The sequence below is a fragment of the Crocodylus porosus genome, unplaced genomic scaffold (assembly GCF_001723895.1).
Source record: "Crocodylus porosus isolate Cpor-Errol unplaced genomic scaffold, CroPor_comp1, whole genome shotgun sequence".
NCBI lineage: Eukaryota > Metazoa > Chordata > Crocodylia > Crocodylidae > Crocodylus > Crocodylus porosus.
Window position 1 is genome coordinate 8,949,003 of NW_017728921.1, and position 27,542 is coordinate 8,976,544.

Below are 27,542 nucleotides of genomic sequence, written 5' to 3' on the forward strand. Positions count from 1 at the left end.
AGCCAGGTATATGCAGGGACAGTCAGGGCTAAATGCCCAGCTCCAGCTTCGGCTCCTTCCGGAACCTTTCGGCTCCTTCCGGCGGCCGGGCACTTCGGGAGCGCTCGGGCCCCACTGACGTCACTCGGCTCGGCTCCTCTCTCCTTCGGAACGCTTCGGCTACACCCGCGGGGCTCACGTGACGGCGCGGACCAATCCAGTGCCAGCACGCGCCGCGCTCACTAGCCCACGAGGCGAGGCGAGGCGAAGCGAGGGGGGCGGCGTTTTCGCACACCTACCTCCCGCGACGTATGCGTCCGCTCACGAAAAAAAAAAGCCCTAGCTACCTCCCCGTCGGTACTACCCCGCGCGTGCCCAGCCCCACTGTACCTCCGGGAGTGGTGGGGAGCTCCTCGGAGACGCAGAGCACGAAAGGCTAAGCAGGCTGTCAACCCGGAAGCACCACGAGGACGGGCGGAGCGATCCCTACTAGGTCAGGCAGTGAGGCGGCCTTTAAAAGTCGCGGCGGGGCGGGCTGCCAGGGAGTGGCGGGTGGCGCTTTGGTAGCGACGGGTAGGAGCCGTTGGGGGAGTGGTCGAATTGGGTTTTCCTGGCCCTTAAAGTTTAAAAAAAATTAAATTTAAAAATTGGCGTCATTTAAAGTGAATTTAATTAGTGGGCTGGCTTCATTAAAAAAAAAAATAAATTAAAAAACGGGCTTCATGTAAAACTAATTGAATCGATGTAATTAATTAGCAGGCTGGCTTCACTTAAAAATTTTTTAAAAATGGTTTCATTTAAAGCTGATTTAATTAGCGGGTTGGCTTCATTTAAAAAACTTCAATTAAAAAATCAGCCTTGTGTAAAGCCGGTTGAATTAATTAAAATTTAATAAGTGGGTTGGCTTCATTTAAAAATGGTAAAATTTTATGTTCTTGCATTTTCTCAAAATTCAAGATTGTAAAATAGGAAATGGGATGCTGGGAAGGAGGGAACCAAAGAGCTCTGCTGTGGAGCCCAGGGGATAAATGACGGTGTCCTAAAACTGGGTTTTGTCTCCTAGGAAGGACAATGACGGGCAGGGCCCGAGCCCGTGGGAGAGCCCGCGGCCAGGTGCTTCACACGACCTCCCTAGCAGCAGCTGTCGTAAGTGCCTGTTTTTCGGATCCAGGGCCAAGTGCGTTTCAAAGGACAAAATAAAGTCCTAAGCGGCCCACAAAGTGCTCGGCTTCACCTGAAACCTTCGGAAAGTGGTGTAGCTGATGCTGGTGTTGCTGCGGCAGCCCGCTTGGGCATGTGCCTGTCCTACGTCTTCCCTCGCGCAGGATTAGTGCAGCGTTTTGTCTCGGCGCCCTGGGAAGCGGTATAGCCGCGTGGCTACATCGGGCTGGGTTGTCACGTCAGGTTAATCGGGCTGTTTGTGGTTCCCTGAGCTAGTCTCAGGAATGCGTTTTGAGAGCCGTGTTGGTCTGAGACAAAAAGAAATGCAAAAATCTAGAACTCTTGGTTCACAGAGGATACCTTTTATTAGACCAATTAAGAAATTGTAAAACAAAAAAAAAAATTTTGCAAACTTTCCGGCTGACGCACCCTTCCTCAGGCTCAGGGAAAGTTAAATGCAAAAATGAAGTTTATTTCCTACATATGGGGAGTTTTTATTCTCTTGAGCTTTCCCTGAGCCTGATGAAGGGCGTGTGAGCCCAAAGTTTGCAGAAAAGCTTTGCCCCTCTTGCTGGGATCCTTTGACCCCAGCTGACTTCCTGCCCCTTGGGCAGGGGCTGGACCCAATGATCTTGCAAGGTCTCTTCCATCTCTAATGTCTATGAAATAAAAAATGATTTTTTTGCAGTTTCTCAGTTGATCTAATAAAATGTATCATCTGTGAACCAAAAGTTTTAGATTTTGTATATCTTTCTGAGCTAGTCTGGCTTTCTTTGCACAGTATGGCACTAGCCCTGTAATGGCATGCCCTAAAGTAGGGGTCAGCAGGCTATGGCACATAGGCCAGATCTGGCCTGTGAAGAAATTGGATCTGGGATGGTGCGCTGACCCACTGTTGCAGGCTTGCTGTCAGATCTGGCCCTGTATTTAAAGGCCGGCTAATTGCATTGCTTCAGCAGAGGGTTCTGAAGACAGCTTCCAGCTAGGTTGCAGCCTCTGCTCATCAGCTTAGCTACTCTAAATTACCTCTTTCCACCAGTTTTGGAGGAGGCTGCATGGGGTGGGGAACAAGAGATCATTCCCTCTGCACAGAGCAGGAACAACTGAGGCACAGCCAGGTATGAGTGGTTTGTGGGGCCAGCCAGGTTGCAAGGGGTGGTCTGTAGTAAGGTTAAAGGTTGATGACCCCTGCCCAAAAATATTGCGTATAAGTGGGGGTTACCTATATTTATGCCATGTCAGACATTTCCTGGGGAAATACTTATGTAGCCACACTTTGGCATGCGTTGTCGGGCCCTTTGGTTTAAGTATTCTCACAAGAGCATTTTTGGATGCATCCAGTGATACTTGTAGTAGAGCTCTGACTTTTTGTAAGCAGTGTGGAGTGTGAGCAAGGCATGTTTTAGGGAAATATCCTACACTAAGAATTCCCTCATTGTGTCTCTTTACTTTTTGTCTTAATGATCCATCCATGAAGCCATGCCATTCATATTTTTAATTACTGAATTTAGCACTGTATGGAGCAGGATTCTGTCCTGTCTTGAGGTTCTTTGATTCTTTTAAAGAAGAGATGGGGAACATCCAGCCTGTGGGCTGGACTCAGTCTGCCAGGGACTTCATTTCCCTGCTGTCCCTGCCTGCATGACTTGTGCTGATCTCCATGGAGACCCCAGCCTCAGCAGGCTGCAGGGAGCGTGGGACGGGCCGCTTGCTCTAGAGCCAGGGCAGAGCTGCGATCTGTAGCCTGTATGCTTTGGGCAGGGGATCGTGGCTCTGCCCTGGCTCCTTGCAGCAGTGAGTGACAGCCTGTCTGGAGTGGGGCAGAGCCCTGCATGCATGCCTCTGCCTGGTGCGTGCAGGCTACAGATTGCAGCTCTGCCCTGGCTCTGAACTAAGCTGTCCCTGTCCCACATTACTGGCAGTTCCAGAGCAGTCCCCCTGCACTGCTCTGCTGCATGTGCTGCTGGTGCATCTGAAGGTCTCCATGGAGACCGGCACAAGCCATGTGGGCAGGGGCTGCTGGGAAATGGAGTCCCCAGCTGACCAGAGGTTCCCCATCCCTGTTTTAAAGAAAAGGCAGGTGATTCAGTGCGATGCATTCCATAGTCACCTTGGAGTGACAACAGGCTTTTTTTTTTTTGCAGCAGTCCCCTTTTCCACTGTAGTCTTAAGGTGTGTGAAAGTTGTCTATTACATAAGCAGTTTCTGGAGCATTTCAAGACACGAAGAGGTTGTATTTCATGAGATATAGTGCCATAATGACGATTTTGATATCCCTACTCCCTTTTTTGAACAGATGGAAGGGGAAGCTTGAGGCCAACATGTTAGCGGTTCTAAAAAAAGCACTCTTCTTAGCCATATGGGGCATATCCCCATGAGCAGGAACATGCATTCCCTGGGGACAGCGAGCAGCCCAACCCTGCCCTGCTTTTTTTTCTGGCATGGGTTTTTTTTGACAGTGGGAACTACTAGTGTCAATAAACCCCACTGCACTGCAAATTAGCACCACAGTGAATGCCAGCATGTGTGCACTTGTCTAAACGCGTCCATGGGGTTGACATACTTTTTGAATAATACAGTGTAGTAGGTCATACTATATTCAGTGTTTTCTTTCTTAAAGAAACTCATTAGAATTCAGGTATGCCACACTCCATATAGCGGCTAGCAACAATAAGTTTTACGTGATGTCAGTGAATGTTGTCCCTAACTAACACACTTTTCAGGGTCCACCAGGTTTCCAAAGTCAGCAGCTTGGACAACCTAGACTGCAGCTACAACCACAGCCACCCCCACCAGCAGAAGGAGAATATGTTGGGCGTGGGCATCAAAAAGGGATCCCATCTGTACCAAAGCCATCAAGTGAAGAAGGAAGTAAGTGAGCCTTCTTGCCCATTGGAACAAATTTTTAAGGTTGATTTGATTAATATAACTCAGTAAATGTACTATACTGTAAATTTTCTGGTTGTTCTTCACAAATTCTAGAACTTCAGATATCAGCTGGCTTTCAGGAGCTGTCATTAGGAGAGAGGGGTGGACGGCGTCGAGATTTCCATGACCTTGGAGTAAATACTCGCCAAGCCATTGAACATGTTAAAGAATCAAAAACAGGTAGGTTAAAATCATGGTTGCAGCTGCAGTCTGGGTTGTCCAAGCTTTGGCTTGCTTGGCTTTGTCTAAATAGTACATTGGGGTAATTTTTATTGCACTAGCACCTGAAGGAGCAAACTGCAGGGCTGTGATCTAATTGTGGTAGGAGTTGTGTTGCAGGAGAGAGAAAATGAGGAGGAATACTGGGGAAGATGGTCATTAATGCACAACTTCTGTTTTTTTAATCCACATATTTTGGTATTTCTGACTACTCTGCAACAGAAAAATTGCTCTATTATTTTTCCGTACTCAAACTAAGTGAAAATTCTGAGCTAGCATTTTATGAGGGATGTATTGATTTTAAGAAGGTTGAGAACCACCGATTCATTGTTCATACACTTTATAGTGGAACAAGAGAAGAACAAGGGTGGGTGGGTGTGTGGGGTGTAGGGGAGGGAGTGGAATCCAAACCATGTTTCTGTGTCTTGATAACTTATGTAAACTTCTGATTAGCAAACTCCTGTTTCATGCAAGGATCACTTAACATTCCTTGCTTACCATTTCATGCAGAAGTTGGAGCCTGGTTACACCACTGACCAAACTAATTTATATTTCACAGTTTGTTTTGACAGAACTGTAGTGCTGTTTTAAGGCTGAGGCCAGGTTGTCACTGTTTTGGTAAAGAAGCTTCAGCACAGTGACTGAGACCTAGCTAGCTACACACTTTTCATCTGCAGGAAGGCTTTGATAGTGGCTTCTCCACCGGTGACCCTAGTGCTTGGGTACCCAATTATTCTGCTCTAAAGCAGAGTTTCTCAACCCATGGGTCGCAACCCAAAAGTGGGTCACAAGAATATATGAAAGGGTCACAAGCAAACTTTATACATGGATCAACAAACTTTAAAAATGGATTCTTTTTTAAAGGAGAAAAATGTGGGAAACCATGGCTTTTCCCTTGCAGACTGCCAAAGTTCCAGCCTGCAAGGGGCTGCTTGGGGAGGTGGGGGGGGGCCTCTCCCCACACACTGGAAGGCAGGGAGCAGAGGGTCAGGAGCGAGGGGCACTGGGTTGGGACTGGCCATCAATGTTTACAAATGGGTCTTGTACAAAAACATGTTGAGAACCACTCTCCAAAGGAACAAGAAGCATGTGTTCATTGATAATAAAGTTGTTTGTAAAATATCATAAACCCTTCATTTAAAAAAAAAAAAAAAAAAATCCAGGAAGCCACAATTCTTGAGCCTCCTAAAATTTTTGTCTTTGAAAACTTGAATATAATATTATTTTGGTTTTCATATTGTGTATACTTGTCAGAATTCTTTCTTATATGTGGTTTTTCCCAAGCCATGGACCTGAAGACATTTCCTGGGATCCATTGGTTGCTGACAGAGAATAAGCAAGTTGTAGTTTAAAAAAAATAAAAAATAATCCCTCTACAGGGAGATTCTTTGAGAATCTCCAAACAAATAGCCATGTCAGGATTACAGGAAGGGGATCTTCTGGTCAAATACCAGAATGATGTTTTCTTCTCTGTAAGAAGGAAAAAGGCTTTATGAAGCAGCCATGACTAGGTGTTCTTTGCATCTGCATTACCCACAAAAGTGAGATATGCACAAGGCAGTGTTAACTGTTTCCTGGCTGCAGCAGTGGTCCAGGCTCCCCCACTGAAAGCTGATCGGAGAAGGTTTGTATGAATGGCAGAAATCTAGAAGCTGGACCGCAGTTAAAACTGTGCACTGTTATCTAGTCAAAATGCAAGAATTTGAAATAGGAAATGGTATACAGGGAAATAGGGCTTGCATTTTTAAGTATAAAGGGATATGAAATGGAGTTGAAATGCAGCTTAAACTGATGGAAAGTTGCATTACTTCACAAAATGTATAACATATCTGAAGTAATGAGCGCCATGATACATTAATTTAACCCAGTGAGCCTAAGCTGCTGAAAAGAATTTCTTAAGTTGTATGGCTGTTACCGATAAAATAAAAATGGTCAGGACTAGAAACACTGATATTTCACATTGGTTTATTCCAAGAACTAAACTTTCTGGAGTAAGGAATGAACTTTGTCAGTGGGCATGTTTCTCAGTAGTTCACAAAAAACTCTTAACACCTGGTACTATCTGTTTATGGGGGCAGTATGCTGGCTAAGCTGGGTGGTTATTGCATATGGCAATTCTGCTAGGTGAAGGGTTGATAGAATCTTGCTGCGTGTACCTAAGAGAGGATTTTCATTTTCAGTCTGCATTGTTGAGACAGTTGCATAACATTGGCTGTTGTCAGTATTGGGCTGGGTTTTAAGTTTGCTGCTTGAAAAGGCACAATTGTTGAACCACTGGGTATTGCAAAATGCTAGTTTTAAAGCCAGCTAAATATCTTTGTTCATCACATTCAGGTACTTCAGGTGCTATCATAAAATTAAGTACAAACCACTTCCGGTTGACCTCTCGTCCGCAGTGGGCTTTATATCAGTACCATATTAACTACAATCCTCAGATGGAAGCGCGACGTCTCCGCTCGGCTTTACTGTTTCAGCACGGAGAACTAATTGGAAGAACACGTGTGTTTGATGGAACAACGTTATTCTTACCAAAAAAATTAGAAAACAAGGTGTGAAATGAGAAATAATCTTAGATTCTGTTTTGAGTTCAGTTCTTTCTTTACCTTTTTATGACTTTTTTTTTGTCTGGTGAGACTGTTAAAGTAGGGATAGAATGGGTGTGTCTGCAACATTTTAAATGGGTTGAGTTTGCCAGTCAGTTTTTGCTAACTTGCAGTATAATAGCTTGGTGAATGAATAAAATTCAGATTCTTCAGGTTAAAATATTTTTTCCTGCAAAAATGACGGTAGTGAAATTACAAGAAGCTGTATGGATGAAGAAACTGGTTTTCCTTAGATTTTTAACTTGGTGTCTGACAACTGAAACAGTGGGTTGCTTTATTAAAAGGATGTTGTAGATAACGCCATGTGGTAGATACGGTTGCGCTCATCTTCTGCCAGAGCAAGATGGATGGGGAAGAGCAAAGTTAGATGTGTGGGAGGAAATGAATTAGGATGAGTATTTTGCCATACCAAACTTTAGTCATAGCAGGCTAATTACAACTGCCTCTTATCTGAGTTTGGACTTCTTGCACAATTGTATTACTATCTTGAGCCTGTCAAAGTAGTCTGGGGTAAAGCATCGAAATTAACATAAGAACAGCAAAACAGCTTAAACTGGTATGAAAATACCAGCCTGGGCATATGTTTACATAACACAATTTAACTTACTATCCCTTCAGGTTACTGAGGTGTTTAGTCAGACCAGGAATGGAGAGACTGTGAAGATTACTATCACTTTAACCAGTGAGCTGCCACCTACTTCACCTACCTGCCTACAGTTTTACAACATTATTTTCAGGAGGTTTGTTTTCTATATATGGTGCTTGTAACTGGTCTATAAAAAAACCCAGTAGAAAAGTCTGACACAAGTCTTTCTCTTCCACAAGATCAATTGCTTGTCTTTCTGGTGTGTTTATTAAATTTGCTATACAGTTTTATGGCAGCTAAAGGAAAATACTTAACAAGATCCATACTGGGCACCTGGTCATAGTCAGCTACAGTTCAGTGCAGTTGGATACATCTGTCATGAGCATACCACTTTGGAAGAAACACACTGTTGTCTCTAGCAAGAATATGTTGCCTCAGATTTTCTTATCTTATGGGTACCATTAAATACTCTTTGATTTGGCACTGTTTTTGTCATGAAGGCACAGGAAGCAATGCAGAAACAAGCTGGCATGCTGATTTCTGTGGCACAGATTTTCTGCTTGCCTTGGTGACTTTTAGTCTTTTGGTTTCATCCAACGTGAGACCTGTTGAAGCTGCTGCCAATAAGCACATGGTTTAGCTTACAAACTGAAGGTGACTTGTGGCAAGATCACCTGAAAAGAACTGAATGAATAAGTGCCATATCATCTGTTCAGAATTTTGCTTAAAGTTGGATTGAAACCAAATTAGCTTTTAGCTAACTGTAACAAAAGCAAGGTATGTAACTTTTTCAGGTTGGAGAAGCTTGGAAGTTTTCAGGGTTCATGTCAGCTTTCTAACAGCTAAGTAAGTCTCTTCCCTTGACTTGTTCTGCTTACAAAAGTAAATCACTTCATGTTAGATTCTGATATATATAATATATATGTGGATAGCGTAGCTGTTTTGAGGAACTAAACAGTACTGTTATTTGTCATTCACTTTAGTCTCTCTATTTTCTTTTTAGGCTTTTGAAGATGATGAACTTGCAGCAAATTGGACGTAATTATTACAACCCAAATGACCCAATCAGCATCCCGAATCACAGGTTTGGAAAATGGACTCCTGTTTTTTGCAAAGGAGAAATGATTTTTTGACATGATGACAAATTTCTCATATCAATACAAAGTCTAAATTGCTCTTTAAAAGGATGAGATTTTTGTATGTCCCTAACTTGTGGCTCTGTCTTTGTGTAGAGTAGTAATGAAAATCTGAGCTAATCTAAATTGGGTATTATAAATTCTATTGAAGAAATAGAGGTAAGCAGAGGAAGAACCTTGTCCAAAGATTTCTAAAGCTTATTTTCAACTGAAATGGTGTGCTTTTAGTAGTTGCTTAAAAGCATCTAAATAAGCAGTGAGAGGTTGCTAACATGCAACTGTACTTTCATTCTGCATGCGCACACAGGCACACTCAATGGTCTGATACTTCTTAAAGGATTTGTTTCAGATTAGTGGATGAGTTTGTAGTCTTGGTTAAACATTAAGGCAATTTTCTGTTTTGCTTATATTGCTGCATCGCTAAATTAGTCGTACTGTGCCTCAAGTTGATTATAGGTACCTGCGTGAAAACATCTAAAGATGACTAAAGCATTGGAAGCTGAAGGAATATGGAGTATTTGTGGCGTAATAAGTTTACGGTTTCCCAGTTGCTGGGGGAGGTGAACGGAAGAACAGTAAATAAAGAACAATGATGTTTTAAAGGTATACTTAGGTGTTTGCATTCTCTTCTGACAGGGTAATCATCTGGCCAGGTTTCACTACTTCTATTCTTCAGTATGAGACGAGCATCATGTTATGTACAGATGTGAGCCATAAGGTTCTCCGGAGTGAAACTGTGCTGGATTTCATGTACAATCTGTATGGTCAGGTTGAAGAACAAAGATTTAGAGATACCTGTGCTAAAGAACTCGTAGGTCTAATTGTTCTTACAAAGTAAGCTACTTTTTTTTTTTCCAAGTGTAAATGATAATATTAAACTGTGACCCATGTTACTATTTGAAGGAGCAGACTTCAAAAGGTATTTGGGTGCATAAGTATCTTGGAAAATCTGGACCTAAATTCCAAGAATTTATGTTGCAATGGGTGCTATTTCACTTTTTCTGAATATAGGAAGCTTACAAAGTAGGCAGTGACAATTGAACTCTGACTTGGGCTTGGAAGTTTTTCGGGGTTCATGTCAGCTTTCTGGCAGCTAAGCAACTCTCTTTCCTTGACTTGTTCTGCTTATGAAACTGAATCCCTTCATGTTAGATTATAATATATAATTTATTCACTTGTAGCTCAAACAGGTGATTTACGGCTTTCCCTTATTTACATGAAAAGAAACCATCCTTACTATATTAGCTAAACATATTTCTAACACTTCAGGGCCCAAGAATGGCTGTAGACTTCCTGATTGATTTATTACCAATGCAAACTGTTGGACTTTAACTTCCATCTAGATACTATTTTATATATAAATAACTTCTTTATACTCTGCTTAATGATTTGGAATTCTTCTAGGCCTTAGTGTGACAAAAGGGCTAGTACTGAATTTGGTGTTGTAATAGATAGTCCTGTAGGCGGCTGCTGCTCCTATGCCCCCTTTTCTGTGTAATAACTATTTTTGTGCTGGGACATCCATATTTTGAGGCGCACAACAAAGTGAAAGCAAAAAATCTATAATCTGGGTATGCTAAGGGTTAGACCAAAGTGATAGTACAAGCTGAAATAAACTGGGTGGCTATAGACCTTTTTTCTTTTTATGTATTTTAAAATTAATTATATATACATGCTAATACAACAAGTGAATCTAAAACCAGCCATTATAGCTTGAATGTGGAAGTTGTTTTCAGTCAGCATAAATAAAAATCTCAACTGTTTGAGATTACTTCATGCTTTTCTTTAACGTTCTGCATTTCCTGCTGTCCTAACATTTCGTGCACCCATAAACAAATCATGAGATAACTAGCCAATTGCCTGACAGGAATGATGGGGGTGGAGATGGAGCACCACTACCCACCACCCTGCGTCACTGCAGTTTCCTGAGGGAGTGGGAGGGCAGGAAAAGCTTGCCTCGCCTTAACCCTCCATCCTGCTTGGCCAGCACCCCATGCCACCACCGTCTTTCAGGGAGCAGGGGGGTGAGCCCACTCCATCCTCTCTGTCGTCACTGTCATGGTAGTGCTCTGCCATGCCACACTGCACTGCCACCTCGTGTCCAGAACACTCTTGTAGCACTCTGGTTGTTTCAGAGAACCAATCAGGGTGCAAATAAAGTGTTACGGACAGACAGACAGACAGACTAAGGCTTTTATAATATTAGAATATGTAAGAGAGGGTTTTTAAAAATGTCATCCTTTTTTTAGATACAACAACAAAACTTACAGAGTTGATGACATTGACTGGGATGCCAATCCAAGATGCACCTTTAAGAAAGCAGATGGATCTGAAATCAGCTATGTAGACTACTACAGAATGGTATGACATAACTAAAAATTCCAAAAATATCTGTTTTTATGGTTTATACTAGACTCTGAAACCAAGTACTTTATAAACAAGTAGCACTTGAATATTCAGAAAACAATGCATAGTTTCTGCCGTGGAGAGAGAGAATTTGATTTATAGCCATCTTTTAGAGGATGCTGAAGTCTCAAAGACTGATTGATTGATTGATTTTTAGCTGCTAGTGTTTCTAGTAGTATCCTAAATGTACATTTCAAGGTCCTTATTAATAATTTCAGGAAAAGGTATCTAGGACACTTTGTATCTTTCTCTTGGCTTTAAAAAAAGTTTATAAATGTTGGATCAAAGGGTGGGGGGGTAGCATATCCAGCAGCATCCATTTATAATGTCCCTTCTTGCTTCTCACCCCCTCCCCGATTATCCCAAAGAAAAAATATCTAGGACAGAAAACGGTGACTGTGTTAATACCAATAGTGCTGTCAAATGCCTGGTGTAGGGGTTGCAGATAAGTGGTAATGCCCCCAGTCAGTGTGTGAATTAAAAAAAAAAAATGAAAACAAGTCACTGTTGCACTTACTCAAAGCACAAACTTTATAAGAGTAATGCTGGATGCGGCAACAGCCCACCAGTCATGTTGTAGGTTTCCTTTTAGATTGAAACATACCAATCAACTTGCCCAAAACATCAGTGAGAACACGTCTCAACTTGCTGGGGCCTATTACATGTATATGATGCAGTTTGTTAGATTCTCTGCCTTCCATGGAAGGGTGGTGGCATTAGTATATTGGTCCTATGGACGCCACAAATTTGTTGGCCAGTTGTTTGGTTTAAAACTATGGAAGGACTCTGTACATGTGCAGTGGGCATTTCTTGCCACACCAGCCTACCAATGTGCTAATGATTGCTTCCACATGCAAAGGGAGGTCATTCTGTGAGACTTACTTCTCTTTTAGTGACGGGCTCTTGCGTTACATCTGCCTTTCTTGCCCTGGGCCATCGAGGGAACTGTAGAGATATGCTGACAGCGTTAGTCAGAATAATTCATACACACGGGAAACATGCATCCCAGAATTAAATACACTTGAACAGTATACATTTATAAACTACTTGGTGTAAGAGCAGTTTTTTCTCTTAAGGGTAGAAAAAGCCAATACGGTTTTGTCATTAACCAGTATTATTGACTCTTGAGTAAATAAACAGCATTTTGCTTATCCTAGTGGAATATGAGAAGCCTGTTATATTTTGAGGCTTAAAAATGCATAATATTAATCTTGCATTTTCTGCTGATGGCTTCTTCCTGATCTTAGATTGGGTAAAGCACTTGATACATAGGTAACAAGCTCTCTTCCATTCATGGGGAACTTAAGAACTAAGCATGATTACTAACTGCTTGCACAAGATAGGCCTTCCAGTTATAAATTAGGTTTAATGGTTGATGAGGGGATAAACAAATGCTTAGAGAGCAAAGGGGAAGAAAGTGTGGAAGAAATTCATGCTGAACTGCCAGTTTTATTTTTTATGCTGATACACTAAAGTGCACTGTGCGGGTTTTTTTTTGTTTTTGTTTTTAATGCAGCAATATAACCAAGAAATCACTGACTTGAACCAGCCAGTTTTGGTCAGTCAGACAAAGAGGAAGAGAGGGCCAGGAGGTATAATGCCAGGGCCTGCAGTACTTATTCCTGAGCTGTGCTACCTTACAGGTATTGTATCTGTAGTTATTCACACAGAAACATTTACTGTGTATGTTGTATACTTTGGAATGATCACAACTTTCTGACAGATTTTACAAACTGGGAATACTTGCTTGTATAAACAAGTTTGGAAAGGGTACCTGCAAGTGTTGTAATTAGAAGTGTACACACATGAAAATTTAGCTAAAAATGTGCAATAGTTTAAAAAAAAAAATTCCCCCTTTTGATTACTCCTTTCCCTCCCTAAATGTTTCCCCCCATCCCTTCTTTCAGTATTTCCTGGAGGGGAGCTTGTATTTCTTGTTTTCCTTCCTCACTGAAGAAGGGGAGAGCTTAGATTTTCCTTATTACTGCAGCATAACGGCCTCATAGATGAGACTAACTAGTTTGACACGGACCACGAGAGGGTGTCCACTAGTTGCGTGCAGCTGTCTTCATAAAGATCTTGAGAGCTGGACACTCTTATTACTTCTGAACCCCCCACAGTTGGAGTGTGGTGAAGTAGAACCGAGTTGAAAATACAGGCTAATGACACTACAGGCCACAAACAAGCTTGCTTTCCTTTTCCTAGTCCCTCTGATAAGAGCCTAAGAATAATGGGCCTAGAAAAACCTAACTTCCAATCTACTTAAAAACACCCTTGTGGCTAAGGCTAAGAGGTCTGTGGACTATGAGGATTGCAGGAACTGCTTAAGCCACGAAGGTGGTACTGGAACTGAGAAGTGACAGTCGTACCAGCCTTGTATGTCTGTGCAGAACATGAAGAGCTGAGTGTGGCTTTTATAGTATAGGGACTGCCAAGCCAAAAAGCTGCTGAGCTTGAGTGTAAAGCCCATGTGCATTCCACCATACAATATGGATAAGTAAAGGGGAAAAGTTACCAATGTCCACTGTACTGTACAGCTGTACCGGAACCAGCACAGTGTTTCATGGTCTGGTACAATAGGCAACGTTGTCAAAAAAATCTTACAACTAATAGCTATTCCCTGACTGTTTCAATGGTTCTGTGTTCAGAATAAAATGAAGTCCAAAGCCACCACTTGGCAAGTTCATTTTTGTAAAAATGTATCTTTCAGTAAAAAAAAAAAAAATTGCTGTTTGCAGGGTTAACTGATAAGATGCGTAGTGATTTTAATGTGATGAAAGACTTGTCTCTTCATACAAGACTGACGCCGGAGAGAAGAGAGCGTGAAGTTGGAAGACTTATTGACTACATTCAACAGTATGTTATTCAGAACTTGTACTACTTTTCAACAAATGGTTTTTATTTATGTTTTTTGGAACCACTGGATGTTCTTAAATTGCTGCCTTGTGTCGTTCTGCCTTAAACGTAGATTGCATTTGAGAAGAATAAATTAAGTCAGAATTCATACACTTTGGGTGATAATGTGATTAATTTTTAACTGTTATGGCTTGCTTTTAAATTTACACAGGGATGACAGTGTTCAGAAGGAACTTCGCGACTGGGGTTTAAGCTTTGATTCCCGTTTACTATCTTTTACTGGAAGAATAATTCAAGCCGAAAAGATCCATCAGTCAGGGAGAGTGGTAAGTGGATAATTTTAATTCGTCTCTGAACTTTTGAACAAAACAAGATACTTACTGGTTGGGGTACTTATCAACTAGACTTTTTTTTTCTTTTCTTTTTTTAAACTGACAGTTCAACACAATCACTTGTCTGAGATTGTGGTTTTTTACACAGTATTTTTGAAAAATCCCATTAAAAACTTACAGAACATTTTCCCTGGCCTCCTGTTCCATAAAAGTAAATGTCTTGGCAAGGGAGAAACTGAGCCAACTGGAAAAATAATTCTCAAGTAATTTTACAGGTTGTTGTAACTAATTGATACCTTTTTCATCTGGCAACTGTTCCAAATTATTCCACTTTAGTGAATAGGAATTACCACTGTAATTGTCTTTGAACCTCCAAAAAGGATACTGCCCATGTTGGGTTCTGTAGCAATTATTACTCAACCTTTTTGGACTTTTCAGGTGTCCTATTCTATATCGTTAGCTTATTTAATTCATAACGCATTTGTCCTAAGTTACTTTTATTTCTCATTTGTAATACCACTGCAGATGCTTAATTGCTTGGTTTTTTTTTTTTTTCACTACTGATGCTTGTTCCTGGAGATCGCTTGGAGCCTGTTAACTTCCACTGAGACTACCCACTTGCCCATAATTAAGCAGATGCTTACATGCTTGAAGCAAAGCAATTGAGTATACATCCAAAAGCTGTTCGTTAATATGGCAAGGAGGACTGTAATACGGTTTTACTAAGTTCATTTTTAGTTGGATCAGTTCTTGCCCAAATCAGAACTCTAAATAAACAAATGCAGTTTTTAGGTATAGAATTTAATACATTAAGGAATAACACACCAGTAATAACTGAAATGTTTTCAAACACACAAAATGTACGTTATGAACCAAAAATCGTGTCACCTGTTAAAATATACATTCTTCACCAGTAAATGCATGTCATTGCTGTTGAAGTATACAAAGGAAACGAGATTGGCTATGTATAAGTTGACTTTCGAAGAAAACCCAGGCCTTTTAAATACCTCCAGTGTTTCTATCTGAAGACTCCAATATTGTGGTTTTGAAGGCTTTTAAACTAAATGCTGAACCAAAAAAGATTTTCAAGGTTCCAGTTTCTTGGTTCTGTTTATATTAATTCATATTAATTAATAGGAGTACTGTATACTGGCTGGAAAAAGGACCTGGTTTCCAGTGTGTGTAGCTTTTCACAGAAACAATAATATCCTGTATTGATGGGTCTTGTGAGACAGAGGAATAGTTTCTCCGTGCCCCTTCTGTTTTTCAACATGACCAGCCATGAGTCTTAGATCTAGCTAAAACCCCTGGCTTGCATTAAACTGTTGGACTTGCAGGAGGCTAATTGGTGGAGTAGGCTACGTAATCCCATTACCTACTGAGGGACATTCTGCTAGTGCCTTTTTCTTCTCCACCCATTCAAAAGAGGTGTGGTTGGAAACTCCAGAAAGTTGTTTGTCTCTTGACTTCCAACAAATACCTCTGTATTTAGCTTCCAAAACTTTTTTTTTTTTAAATACCTGCTGGTTGTAAAAAGATTAAATGATTTTTAATTTTGTTTTTAGTTGTAGAGTATGTATACCAGAAAATGTTCTTATGACTTACTAAAAAGGTTCAAGTTCTACTTTCTAATATCAGTCTTATCAGACACAAATTGGAATACCATGGAAAGACTGACTTGTAAAACAGAATATGGTTTTTATACTCATTGGTAAACTGGTAAACTGTTGTTGAAACTAAATACTTCAGCATTGTAGCAGAGCTGTTAAACTAAAATATAATGCAGCTTGTAGCAAGAATAATGCTGCAGAACTCAAATAACATTTTTTTAAATGACAAGATGAGTAAAGATGGTATAAACTGATTTGGAGGAAAAAATCCTTTCCCATCTAAAGCTACTGTGGCAAGGGCAGATGATGCTGCTGCAGTCTGGAATGCCTGGAGAAGCAGAATTTGTGGCTGGAATTATACTGTAGATAACATGCTTGCTTTTATTTGTTTGCAGTTTGAATATAACCCTCAATTTGCAGACTGGTCAAAAGAAACTAGAGGAGCCCCCTTAATAAGTGTAAAGCCACTGGACAACTGGTTACTAGTATATACACGGCGCAACTATGATGCAGCCAATGCACTTGTTCAGAATCTTTTCAAAGTCACTCCATCCATGGGCATACAAATGAACAAAGCAATCATGTAAGTGTTTTTAGAAATCTGCTGGTTGTCTTGCTTAGAAATTCTTTTGTAGTGGCTTAGTTAAATGTCCAAGTCAGGGGTCAGCAACATTTTTGGGCAGAGTGCCAAAAACATCCACAACCTCAACTTAAAAGATGTTGGTGTGCTGAGGCGGACAGCAGGGGAGCCACAAGGGGCCTGATCCTTGTTGTGGTGGCACAGCCATGGCCCTTTCCCCATGGCACGTGTGCCAAGCAAAATGCCTTCACGTGGCATGCATGTTGGGGATTGCTCACCCCGGTATAAGTACATGTGCTGAAAGGGAGGAGATAATACTGTAAGTAGGACAAAGGTACTGAAAATCCAAACACTTCAGATTTTGGAGTTGGCGTGTTAATCTGTGGAAGTTTTTAAGTGGGATTAGAGAAGGGACTTGACAGGAAGGGTCTAGCTGGGTGCCAAAAGCCTCTCGATTCTATGATGTGGGTTGGAGCACCTCCTGTATGAGGGTGAAGTAAGAACATGCATTGTCATTTTCCCTTCCTGATATGTAGCCAGTCACTCTTGCAAACTTTGTAATCTTTCCTTCCTTGTTGTTGGAAGGTTGTAGATCAGGTTTCTTTTTAGGTCTACATACTTTGACCACTTCAGTTCAGTGCGAGTGCAGAATATTTTAACAGAACCATAGGTGTGAAAATGTATGTAAATTTATCTTGATGGAAGAGTATCTTATGGTGCTGCTGATCTTTTGTAGCTATTATGATTTTGAGTTCTAGCAGCATTTATTTATTTTCTTGTTTATGTCCCTTTTTTAGGATTGAAGTAGAAGATAGAACAGAAGCTTATTTGAGGGCTTTGAAACAAAAAGTTACTTCTGACACACAGATAGTATGTATACTGGTCCATAATTTCAGAGCATGTCAACTAATACTTTTGGCCTTATTGTTATTAGTCTATTGAGAATCTGGTGATACTTGGGAGGTCAGGCTATTAGAAAGTTTTTTTATGCTAAAATATAGGATTGTTGTATCCTTTTTCCTTGAAAATAAAATAGGTTTGGTCTTAAAGCATCAAAATTTGAAGACTCAAGCTGTCTAAATTGCTGGAGGGGAGGGTATAGCAGGGAGCTGTAATGATACATAACAAATCTTTCCAATAAATCCAGTTCTCCTGGAATTTGGTTTTGAAAACCTCGTTTTATATTTTTTTTAAAGGTAGTTTGCCTTTTGTCCAGTAATCGCAAAGATAAGTATGATGCTATCAAGAAGTACTTGTGCACGGATTGTCCCACTCCAAGTCAATGTGTGATAGCTCGCACATTAAGCAGGCCACAGACTATAATGGCCATAGCAACAAAAATTGCATTACAAATGAACTGCAAGATGGGTGGAGAGCTCTGGAGTGTTGAAATTCCAGTAAGTAACAGGCTTCTTCTATTAAACCTATGTAAATTGAGTCTTACTTAACTTTTCTCATAGCTAAAATATTAAAGCTTTCACACCTTTATTGGAACAGTGTTTAAACATTTTTTAAAAAGTATTTTGAAAAGCATCAATGGTTTTTTCCCCATTGGTTGGCTGGAGGATAGCTTACCCACTACGTCCTGGGTCAAAAAACCCCCCAACTGCATGTGAAAACTTAACGCTATTTTTTTCTGTGTGGATAGATGGCGAAATAGCTGACAACACTTTGTGGGGAAATAAAAGTTAGAGATAACTGCACAAATTAAGAATTTAATGCAGTTAGACAGTGAGTAGTTTAGTTTAGCCTCTATGGCTGGTTCTATAATAAAACCCTGGTTTGCTTTAGTTTAACTGTGGGTGTTTACACATACTGTGGGGCTTTTTTAAAATCTAATTAAAGTGCCCAGAGCATCTTGTGTATCATCAGCATCCTTGCACTTCAAAATGGCAATGGGGTGCTTTATCTAAAGCTCATCAAACCATCTTTAGAAAAGTCCCCCTGCCAACATGTTGAAGCAAAGAACGCTGTGATGCATGAAACGGAGAGCTAGAGCGCAGTAATTATCACGCTCCCACAGACTCGATTTAATCGAGTCGATTAATCAAGTTTGCTCTGATGCGCTATAATTGCAGTATGAAGATATCAGAGGTGATCGTAGCATGTTTTTCATTTTCTTTTTAAGCTGAAACAACTCATGATTGTGGGGATTGACTGTTACCATGATAATACAGCTGGGCGGAGGTCAGTTGCAGGATTTGTTGCTAGCCTGAATCAAGGAATGACACGGTAAGGTATTTCCTGTTTCTAAAGACAAATTGACCAGAATTACAATAGATATCAGTTATGGACAGTCCGTTTTAAAACATTCCTATCTAAATTAGTTCAAACTGCATATTAAAGATTCTTAATGAAGAAATTGAGTCAGCTAATTAAGGAACAGTACATTGTTCTTCAAGCTTAAGATGATGCACTGATTGAACAAGGGCTGCCAAAAATTCCTTGCGAAGTAGTGTGTAAAGAGAGTCTTTTATAAAAGAAGATGCACTGCTGTGCTGAGTGCAGTGCAGGGACATGTGTGCTTTGTTTACTGTGACTGTTCTCTGCATATTACTTTTTTTTTTTTTTCCCTGTTTGTAAATAACGTACATTTTGCTACTTGGTTTTGCTTGTTGAATGACAGATGAATTGAGCCTTCCTTTGCTGCTTGCATATAACAGTGAGGAGCTAAGAAAACAACAATATTTGGAGATGTGAAATGGGAAAGTTTCCAAAACACGTGTTGGAAACTAAAAAGAATAGCTGTCCACTGAGAATCTTTTTCAGATCATCACTATTGTTTGGAGAGTAAGAGGAAGTGAATGTATTCCTTGGTGCCTTCTATGCCTTGCTGAGGAGATGAAGGAGATTCATTTCACCCTTCCATCCTGTTTCTCTGTTCCTCTCAACTGCTTCCACTGAAGACTGAGCTCTTTTTGATGACCTGTCCCCATAGCAGGCTACAGACCTTCACAGATGTCCTGACGTTCAGTTTCAGGCTTCTTCAGACAAAAAGTTGAAGCAAGAACATATGCTCAGTCTCCTGTCTCTATTTTGGGTTCAGTGTTCTGATAATATTCTTCAGCCTTCCTCCAGGGAAAGCTGAAGGCATGCCAGTGTGCTTAACAGTAACAATAGTTTCTAGATGGTCTCCTAGGAGTAGGGCTTGCCAGGGGCTATTTTGATATGGGAAGGAAAGGCTAATATAACTACAGTCATTGTTTTACCTCTGCTTCCTTAACTGACTAAAATGTCTAAACCACTGATTCTCTGCTAAGGTGACATAAAATCCTTTTTAAGCATGCCACGCAATATTATCCCTGTTAGGTATGCAAACATACTAACTTATTGTAGTTTTTCCTAGTTCTTTGTAATAGAAGAACTTCTGTCTTATTTTTCCACAGTCAAAAAGTAAGTGAAAACTAAGAGCGGGCATTTTCTGGGGTATGGCATGAGTCTAAGGAGAGGTGCCTTGAGTCTAAAATGGTTGAGAACTACCATTCCAAACAGAGGAGATCAAGCCATGGCCCATTTACATAACATAACCTCTTTCCAGATTTCAAGATCTGCAAGAGGAAATCTTGTGGTGTGCCAAGGTATTTATCTTCATAGGTTGGTTGGCAAAGTCAAAGACAGTTTACTTTTTTTTTTTCATGGTTACCTTCTAGAACAGTGGTTCCTGACCTCTTTTTTTTCCATGCCCTGCTCCTGGGAGCAGAGTGCAGCAGCAGCCTGGGGGTGGAGGAGCTCCCAGCATGCAGCGTCGCTTGTCTTCTCCGTGCAGCACTGCCAGCATTGCCCTTGCGACCCTCATTTGGGTCGTGACCTGGAAACCCCTGTTCTAGAAGGCATAGGAGAGAGCAATTGTTTAGTAAGCATTATAGAAACATCACACCTGTAGTTGTCACCTGCCATCCCACACTTGAACCAGGAAGAAGGCTCATCAAGCAGTTACAGCCTATATGTGAGAAGGACCAGACCTTGAAAGAATATCCACAGCTTTCCTTCTCCACCCCCTCCCCCACCCCAACCCCAACCCCTGCTCTTGGCTTTCAGACTTCTACCTTAAACTTGTCCAGCTCATCAGTAGCAAACTCCAAGCTGATCAGCAGGTACCAAATGTGTTACGACTCTGCTTTTAACAAAAAAGTATAAAATCTGTTAAGAAATCTCTACTGCCACAGCAATCAGCAATCCCCACATTAAAACCATCAGAATCCACGGATCCTACACGTCTGTCCCAGAATGTGGTATACCTCATCCAGTGCACTAGATGACCTCATGGAAGCTATGGGTGAAACTAGACAAAAACGATTTATTCCTTTAGACCAGGGGGTATTGCTTTTGTGTCATGAAGACCAGCTGAGGGGCTCCCAAGGAAGTAAAGCCAGACAGCAAGGCTGCAAGCTCTCAAGCCCACTTACCAACTACTGTTTGGACAGTCTAAAGGACTTCTAAGGGAGCAAAACCCACCTGGAACAGCAGCAGGCACGCCAGTCTGCTTATATAACCTTCATGTCTTTTGACAAATCAGGCATCCTTTTATATTAAATAGAATTTTTGTTTTTCCCGGTCCCCAAACAGGTGGTTTTCACGCTGTATCTTACAAGATCGTGGGCAAGAACTTGTGGATGAGCTCAAGGTCTGTTTACAAGGTAAAAGCTCCTTCTATCTTAATGGCCACTGGGTGGCAGTTGTCCGTTGTCAGAACAGTTCTTGAAAAGAAAAAAAATGCCGTATGTAACTTGGTGAAAAAATGGATTGCCCTGTTTCAGCTGTAAGTGTTAGTGATAACTAGCTTGTTTGCCTGTTCTCCTGCTACTTGGTTCGAACTGCTACCTTGTTGGTCAGCTTTGTATCCCCATTGTAAAATACATATTTTTAGAGTTACATGTTTAAAAGAAAAATACTAAAGCTATTGCTCTTTGAGATGAAAAAATTTCTAATGTATTTTTTTAGCAAGCTCAAAAATGAGGAAACTTTTCTGATGATGCAGGGGGAGATGTAAAGATAAGACAGACACTTTTGTAAAGGTTTTAAATAGCAAATGAAGTTCTTTTCCAGTTAAGTATTACACTATTTATTGGCGGTGCTAGCATAAGTCTCAACATTACTGAAAATTGGATCATTTAATGAGAATCAGGTTTCTGAATGGTGTATTTTTTGAAACTAAAACAATTACCAGATCACTTCATTTCTTTTTCACACTGGCTACTATAAACCTTGTTCATAGTGAAAGTTTGGCCAAAGGTTTAAAATGGGATAACTCGTTCAAGTTTACTTTACGCCTAAAAATTATAAATACCCTTTTATCCATCTGCTTTTACTTTGTGCAGGTCTCTGTGCAAGTCTATTAATTCTTACTGAATTTCATGCACGTTTGAGGTGAACTATGTAGATGATAAAGTGGAACTTAAAGCTGTTGTGGACCATTTGTGTTTTCAAGGAAACACTGTGTTTGGGTTTTTTATGATGACCTTTTACTACAATTATCATTTAAAATGATTTGGAGTTCAAATAGGAATATAAAGATTGCGATTTATACTTCCAAATCTAGCTACAGCAGGGGGATTCTGATGATCACGGTACCATATTTACCCAAATACAAGATGATGTTTTTTCCTGCCAGTCAGCGTGGAAGGTGTGGGGGGAGCCCCTTGTTTTACATTCTGACATAGGGAAATCACATTAAATACATTGTCTATCTTTGAACTGTGCCCGGTAATAGAAACCAACTAATGAAGTTGATTTTTAAATGCAGCCAATACTGAGTATGACTGAGTACATGGCCCATATTGTGCAAATGTGCATGGAATCTTTATTTTTACCCTTAAAAAAATGAACAAGTGGGTGTTTTCTGCACAGGGAACTAGCACTGGGCTTGGAGGTACCAAGGTTGGCATTGGGAGGGACAGACCCAGCCCTGACACCCTCCCCTTGTTGCCAGAAATGCTTGATCGTAGCCAAAAGGCTGAGGTGCTGGTGAGAACCGCCACAAGGGTGGGGTAGTGCAACTCTTCTGAATGTTATATGGTAGTGTCCATGAAACACCTGTGCTAAAACTTGCAGCAGTTTCAAAAAGGGTAACCTAAATCGGTCCTGGATGAATTAAGTCTGAGTACTGTACACAAATTACTACAGCTATATTTAATTTCAAGGTCACCATTTTCCACTTTGCTCCTAACTTCCATGTACTCAGGGGAAAGCAGGGTGCGACAATATGGGTGTGGAGAGGGGCTGCAGGGGGAAAAAATTTGGCAGGCAGAAAGCAAGGGGGAAATCTGCCCCCACTTCCCCCTCCCCTCCCCCGATGTATTTTCCCTGCTGTAGCGCTGGGCAGGGACCACATTCAAGAAAGATTTACAATATTAAATTCTATACCAGGAAAACTCGTAATGGATTTTTTCAGATTTCCATATATAGAATCTAATTATTGGGGGTTTGTCTGAGGGTCATCTTAGATTCAAGTAAAAATGGTAATAACACAATGATCTACAGGTAAACAAGACTATTATTGGCATCGTTCATACTAGTATCTATCTCATATAGCTGCTAAGTTGCTGTCAACCTTGTCTGGAATCAAAACAGTGACATGGTGAAAAATTTCATAGCTGTTTTTGAGTAACACAGACCAATTCTGAACTTTTACTTCTGAAAGACACAAAGATTGATCAGCTTCTTAATTTGCTTTTCTTAAAGCTGCTTTAAGAGCCTGGTTCAACTGCAATCAACATATGCCTTCTCGCATTATTGTGTATCGTGATGGGGTAGGAGATGGTCAGCTAAAAACCTTGTTCAGTTATGAAGTTCCTCAGCTTTTGGATTGCTTGAAATCTGTTGGTAAAGACTACAAGTAAGTCTTTTCTGGCTCAATCTGCAGTGCTGTGAGAGGTGGTGGTACCTTGTGTGCTGTCCTCTTCCTAAAAGATAAGGGAAAGTTTGCATGTTTCTACTTATACATGAGTATACGGTTGGATCAGAGAAGCCAGAAAATAGACCTGTGCAAATAGGCAATGGGGAGCGGTGCTAAAACTGGGCTGTGACCAACATGGAAGCCTGAACCTGCCTGCAGTTGTAGCATGCCCCACACCCCACGCACCCGGAGCTCTGACCTGGAAGCTGCCAGCCACATGTGTGCAGCTGTGGATGCAGCTGGCAGCGGAGGGGGCAGGGGCAGGGTGTGCTTCGGCCGCAGATGGGGTCATGCTCCTGCACAGGTGGCAGCCCTGGCCACCCGGCACCATGCAGCTGCCACTTGCCCACAGGCCGAATCCATTCATTTGGGTGCCCACCTGCGGGCCAGATTCAGTCAGTTGTTGGGCTGGATCTGGCCCACAGGCTGTATTTTGCCCACCTCTGCACTAGAGGATCATAGTGACTTAACATTTGGATTAAGACTGCTCTCCTGAGCAGCAGATGTCTCTCCCTTTTAAAGTAGGTTAAATGTGTTTTGTCCATCCTCTTCAGCACTACCACAGTTCCAAATATTCAAATGGTTGCTAACTGCACTGGCGCAAAACAGTTATGCTAAGCAACAGTAGACTAACTAGTAGTTATGGCATTGCTTAATTCTCTTTTAATAAACAAGCAATGTATTTGTCTGCATTTTTAGCGTTAGCCAACTCATTTTTCCATTTTGGATGTGCGAAAAATAACAATCAGAAGCGTAAAAAATAGATGTATATTGGTAGGAAAGCTCCTGTTTCATAGTCTGAAGTACTTATGATTATGCTTGAACTTATCGATGGAAATAATATATTTTAGCTAAAATACAAAAAGCCATGTACTATAGCTTTCTTAGGTTAGCGTAACAATCAGTAAAGATGCAGTTCACAGAATTAACTATTTGGGAGACTTTTCAGTTTGAAATCCCAGATGATCTGCTCTTGAATCATCTTTTTTTCTAGTCCAAGACTTACAGTGATAGTCGTGAAGAAGCGAGTGAATGCCCGATTCTTTGCCCACGCTGGTGGAAAACTTCAGAATCCACCCCCTGGTACAGTTATTGATGTGGAGGTCACCAGGCCAGAATGGTAAGTAATATACAGACAATACTTTTAGTGGGTAACTGCCTATTGGCTGCCAGAAGTCACTTCTTTAGTTTGCATCCTGCTGTTTAAAAATGGAAACCATTTGATGCTGATTTTGAAGTAAAACATCTGTGCAACTTGTATTTTTTTGCTGTTCCCTTTAAATAGAAAAAGAACCCCATAAATAAATTGAAACTGTGGCCTACACTGTGACTTTTTGTGGCATCCTATGAAGCAAATGTCATGGCACTCAATTTGAATACTGCTAAATGACTGGAATTGTTTGAAGGACCATAAACCACGAATAGTGCTCTGTAATGAGTCAAGTTGTTTTGACTAAACTGCCAGAGTAGCCAGGGGCAGTGTTATGCAAATTAACATCTGCCTGGATGTGGAAGGAAAATAAGTTATTGATTGCCATAAATTGGAAAGGTACTGTATTCGGAGCACCATTGAGGATAACTGAAGGGTCCTTTTTGGTGAAATGCAGATACAGGGCGGGGGGGGAGTCTTACATTGGCAGAGGATGATACATTTGGATGTACATAGACTAAACCTTAATACTGTTTTCCAATTACAGGTATGATTTCTTCATTGTGAGCCAGGCTGTGAGAAGTGGTAGCGTGTCACCAACTCACTACAATGTAATTTATGATAGTAGTGCATTGAAACCAGATCATATGCAACGTCTAACTTACAAGCTGTGCCACATGTATTATAACTGGCCAGTAAGTATTAATTTTTGCAGTGCATAAGTATTTGGAAAAAAAAAAAACACCACAAAAAACCCTTCTTCCCATGCAAGGGTTATTATCATCTAACAACAACATCATGCAAGTGACTTTAAGGTGACAAGCTTTGTGGAGGGGGTGAAAGTGGGAAAACTGAATGACAGCCTGCAGACTAGCCATGTAGAGCAGTGGTCTGGGCATCATTTACTCTTTAAAGAGTATATACAGTCATAAAAGTTTGAAATGTATTTTAAGATGATTTTCCCCAGCTGCCGCTCTTTCTGTTCTTTCTCCTTATGCATGATGCTCTTAACAGTGTTGGAAAATACCTGCCACTTTTGAGTGCATTGCCCTAGATTGCTATGGGAAACATAAATATTGCTGGAGTGGCTACCTCAGGCTGGTCTTACTTTTTAGTAGAGTTGCTGCACATAGAGACTTCTTGGAAGAAATTCCCCTGCATTGCATTCTTAAAGTTAACATTTTGGCATGGTTGCAGAAGTAATTAAGGTCAAAGTCAGCCATAGTAGAATAGCCTTCTAAATTGTACTTAAGCATTCATTTAAAGCAGCAGTGAAAGCAGTATTTAGTTGCTGTTTTTGGAGTGTTCATTTTCCTATACTTCAGTATGCACACAAACTGTGTACTATCAAGTAGATGTAGGCAGCTAAACACAACTTAGCCTTTTAAAGAACTTTGAGCCACTTAGAAAATCAGTACCCCTTTATGACTTCCCACAGTGACTTACCCACTGTATAGTTTGGAAATTGCTGCAGGGTGGTAAGGCAAAGAAAAATTGCTTCATGGGAAGGTAGCTTTGAATGTTGTCATCTTATCTTGCTGCCTTCTGTCCCCTTTTATGTAGAGTTTTCTGCTTTAAAATAAACCTGAGCTGGGGAGAAAATCTGAAACATGGGGGAGGGCAGCTCCAACATACTGAAAGTGGGGAAACTGAGTGCAAATCTGCATACTGATAGGGATAAGAAACTCCTTATGCATTGATAAATGATACTTTTACATAATATGTCATCTAAGAGTATTAAAGCATAATGATATTCATTCATCAATGCAAATGAAATACTAAAGTAATATTATTTGAATTTATAGAATGTATAGCCCTGAGAATTCTAGTTACTGACAGTTGCCTTTGATTTTCTGAATTTTTAAACTTGCACTAGTGTTTACCTTCTAACGACTGCAGATTTAGATGACTAGAAAAATAACTTTCTTCTTATTTTTTTTTTAGGGTGTTATCAGAGTACCTGCTCCCTGCCAGTATGCCCATAAACTGGCTTTCCTCGTAGGTCAGAGCATTCACCGAGAACCCAATCTGTCACTGTCGGACCGTTTGTACTACCTGTGAACTACATGTACTTAAGTACAGTAGTAGCAATGCAGTTGCAACTTCCCCTGGTACCAGTTTTTTAGGAAAGCTACAATTTTTCTGTGATTTTGTTGAGAACATGGGAGGCATGTGTGGCGTAAATACATACTACTTTTGTATAAGGGTAGAGCTTTATTTTCATTATAAAGTAACTGATAACTTAAGGCAATTCTGTCCAGTAAGTTTAAACTGCCTGTATAGCTGTACAAAGCAGAAATGAGTCTCTTGCTGCCCACTGAAAAGCAGTTTAAGATGTAGAGCAAAACAAACCTCTCCAGTTTCTACACTAAACAAGTTCCTAAAACTAGACATAAGGGACACTTTTTTTTTTTACACATGCCCTGGGGCTGGGATGGTGGGGAGATGGGGCAATGCTTTAATGCTCTCTGAGCTGCTGTAAGTAAAGCACCGCTGTCTTCTGCATCACCATCCCATCACTTAAAAATGGTGGTGGGGGCACTCGAACCAAACCTTGGTTCAAGTGCCCCCGCAGCTTTGGTTCAAGTGCCCCCGCCGCCACCTTTAGGCGCAGGAGTGCTGATACACGAGATGCAGGAGGCTGCTGGAATTCCAGTGCATTAGAGCAGCTCCACGGCTTGTGTACAGGCGCCCAGGCATACTAACTAGCCTTTCTATGTTGAAATTGGGGCATGCTGTCGGCCCTGGATTTTTTGCATGTCAGCTGTCTTCTGAAAACGGAAGCAAGTTGTCAAATCATTAATTAGCAACTTTTTTGGTGAGGCAGCGTCCAGATGCCTTGCTTTAAGCATACTGAAAGGAAGCTAGTCTTATTCTGATGCTCTTTTTGGCATATACCAACAACATAAAAATACAGACTGTTTTGTGCCTTAATAGCTAGTCAGTTGTTATATCACTTCTAATAAGGAGAAGCTTAAGTAGCCCAAGCATCATGAAATGCAATACGGTAAAAAGAGAGAGAGAGCTCCAAAATTCAAAGTTGAGATGCTTTCTGAGATAAACTTAGAAAATAACGATGATGATTGAGCTTGAAGCTGGTA

General features: G+C 40.8%; 1 protein-coding gene across 2 annotated transcripts; it reads left to right on the plus strand.

Moving 5' to 3' along the window:
* Positions 1-240: 240 nt before the first annotated feature.
* On the plus strand, positions 241-26,585 carry PIWIL1 (piwi like RNA-mediated gene silencing 1). Of its 2 annotated transcripts, none has more exons than XM_019538948.1 (21): positions 241-380; positions 1,043-1,125; positions 3,864-4,011; positions 4,123-4,248; positions 6,622-6,836; positions 7,509-7,630; positions 8,480-8,560; positions 9,249-9,446; positions 10,862-10,973; positions 12,535-12,661; positions 13,757-13,874; positions 14,086-14,200; positions 16,212-16,399; positions 17,194-17,266; positions 17,593-17,793; positions 18,525-18,628; positions 20,963-21,033; positions 23,078-23,231; positions 24,286-24,411; positions 24,989-25,136; positions 26,386-26,585. In XM_019538948.1, the coding sequence occupies exons 2-21, from the start codon at positions 1,051-1,053 to the stop codon at positions 26,500-26,502; spliced, it is 2,619 nt and encodes an 872-aa protein (XP_019394493.1). In that variant the 5' UTR covers positions 241-380; positions 1,043-1,050; the 3' UTR covers positions 26,503-26,585. The 2 variants fall into 2 exon arrangements, with proteins under 2 accessions (XP_019394493.1, XP_019394494.1); XM_019538949.1 differs by lacking the exon at positions 241-380 and adding an exon at positions 535-552.
* The last annotated feature ends 957 nt before the right edge of the window (positions 26,586-27,542 follow it).

Excerpts from the sequence above, each read along its gene's own strand:
- PIWIL1 (XM_019538948.1), top strand. The coding sequence starts at position 1,051 with ATGACGGGCAGGGCCCGAGCCCGTGGGAGAGCCCGCGGCCAGGTGCTT. Across the intron at positions 13,875-14,085 it reads CTTATTGACTACATTCAACA|GGATGACAGTGTTCAGAAGG; the intron begins GTATGTTATTCA and ends AAATTTACACAG. Across the intron at positions 17,267-17,592 it reads TTACTTCTGACACACAGATA|GTAGTTTGCCTTTTGTCCAG; the intron begins GTATGTATACTG and ends TTTTTTTTAAAG.